We start from the raw sequence: 1693 nt of genomic DNA, 5'->3' as shown, positions 1-1693 counted from the left end.
AATGGGTACCAATAAAAATAATTCCTATGACAAGGTCCTAAGTATGTAAACATGTGTATTATTATCTTTGCATGTCCCCTTTCTTGAGGACTGCATCATCTCTGAGTGCTCAGATAGAAAAGAAAGTGGCAGATGATTGGAGATACATGAAAATATTTGAAATCTGTTTCAAAAGTTAGTGAGTGATATGACAATGAATAGTCAAAAATTTAATTCTGATTAAAACTTTCTTTTACACAGAGTTTCCAGAAGACAATGGAAGAAATAAATAATCATACCACAGTGTCTGAGTTCATCCTCGCAGGGTTAACAGACAATCCTGAGCTGCAGCTGCCCCTGTTCCTCATCTTCCTGGCTCTCTATGTGGTTACAGTTGTTGGAAACCTGGGCATGATCATCTTGATTCTGTTTAGTTCGCAACTCCACACACCCATGTATTATTTACTCAGCAGCCTGTCCTTTATTGACTGCTGTCAGTCCACTGTCATCACTCCCAAAATGCTGGTGAACTTTGTAGCAGAGAAGAATGTCATCCCCCACCCAGAATGCATTGCTCAGTTCTTCTTCTACTGTGCTTTTGTTGTTGCAGAATGTCACATGTTGGCTGCAATGGCATATGACCGCTATGTGGCGATCTCTAACCCTTTGCTTTACAATGTAGCCATGTCCTATCAAGTCTGTTTATTGATGGTAGCTGTGGTGTATGCTGTTGCCTTATTCAGTGCCACAGTTCACACTGTCCTCCTGATAAGAGTGGTTTTCTGTAAGGCTGACATAATAAAACACTACTTCTGTGATATTGTCCCATTACTGGATCTCTCCTGCTCGGATACTTATATCAATGAAGTAGTACTTCTGTCTTTCAGTGCATTTAACATTATTGTACCAACTATGATTATCCTTAGCTCTTACATCTTCATCATTGTGAGCATCCTCCACATTCAGTCCACTGGGGGCAGAGCCAAGGCCTTTAGCACCTGCAGCTCCCACATCTTGGCTGTGGCTATTTTCTATGGTTCTGCAGCATTCATGTATCTACAGTCATCTTCCGTCAGTCTCATAGATCAAGGGAAAGTTTCTTCTGTGTTTTATACCATTGTTGTGCCTATGTTGAATCCCATGATCTATAGCTTAAGAAATAAAGATGTCAAAGTTGCCCTTAAAAAGTTACTACAAAGGATAAGTTTCCTCAAAACAGAGAACAGATTTCCTTGGCAATAGAGTATAACTTCTGCAATCTGGAGGAGGACATAGGCTACAAGCAACAATTTGCTAACACTGGATATGAGATAATTAGCACATTTTTTTTATTTGAAAAAATGTATCAAAGTAGAAGAGGATTCTCAGACTCATAGCCATGAAGAAATGTTCCTCTCTGGTAAAACCAGAATTAATTCACAGATAGCAACATATATCAACTCTTGGAAATGCTTGAAAGTATTTTGTGTGTTGGTTATGCTTACATATATGAACCTTGATCAATCGGGCAAGCCTCACTTCATTAAATTTAGAATAAATTTTCTTCAGTATCATTTTGTTGTCCTGATGTTTGTAATGGCTCATTTTATTCATTGGAAAATGATTCAAATATATATTTCTTTCTTGTGTAATTTATGCAATTTGAATAAACAATGTAGAACTCTGACTTTTTAACAGTATATAGAACTAGAAATAGTGTCAACTGAAGCAAAGG

At 37.7% G+C, this 1693-nt stretch overlaps 1 protein-coding gene across 1 annotated transcript; it reads left to right on the top strand.

The window, feature by feature from the left end:
• Nucleotides 1–255: 255 nt before the first annotated feature.
• LOC127197867 (olfactory receptor 150-like) lies at nucleotides 256–1355 on the top strand. Its single transcript, XM_051155709.1, is given in 2 exon segments — nucleotides 256–1182; nucleotides 1185–1355. Coding segments are annotated over 2 exon segments (1098 nt in total).
• The last annotated feature ends 338 nt before the right edge of the window (nucleotides 1356–1693 follow it).

The sequence above is a fragment of the Acomys russatus genome, chromosome 14, assembly GCF_903995435.1.
Source record: "Acomys russatus chromosome 14, mAcoRus1.1, whole genome shotgun sequence".
Classification (NCBI taxonomy): domain Eukaryota; kingdom Metazoa; phylum Chordata; class Mammalia; order Rodentia; family Muridae; genus Acomys; species Acomys russatus.
Note: the sequence above shows the minus strand (reverse complement) of the source record. Positions and strands in the feature narration are given on the sequence as shown.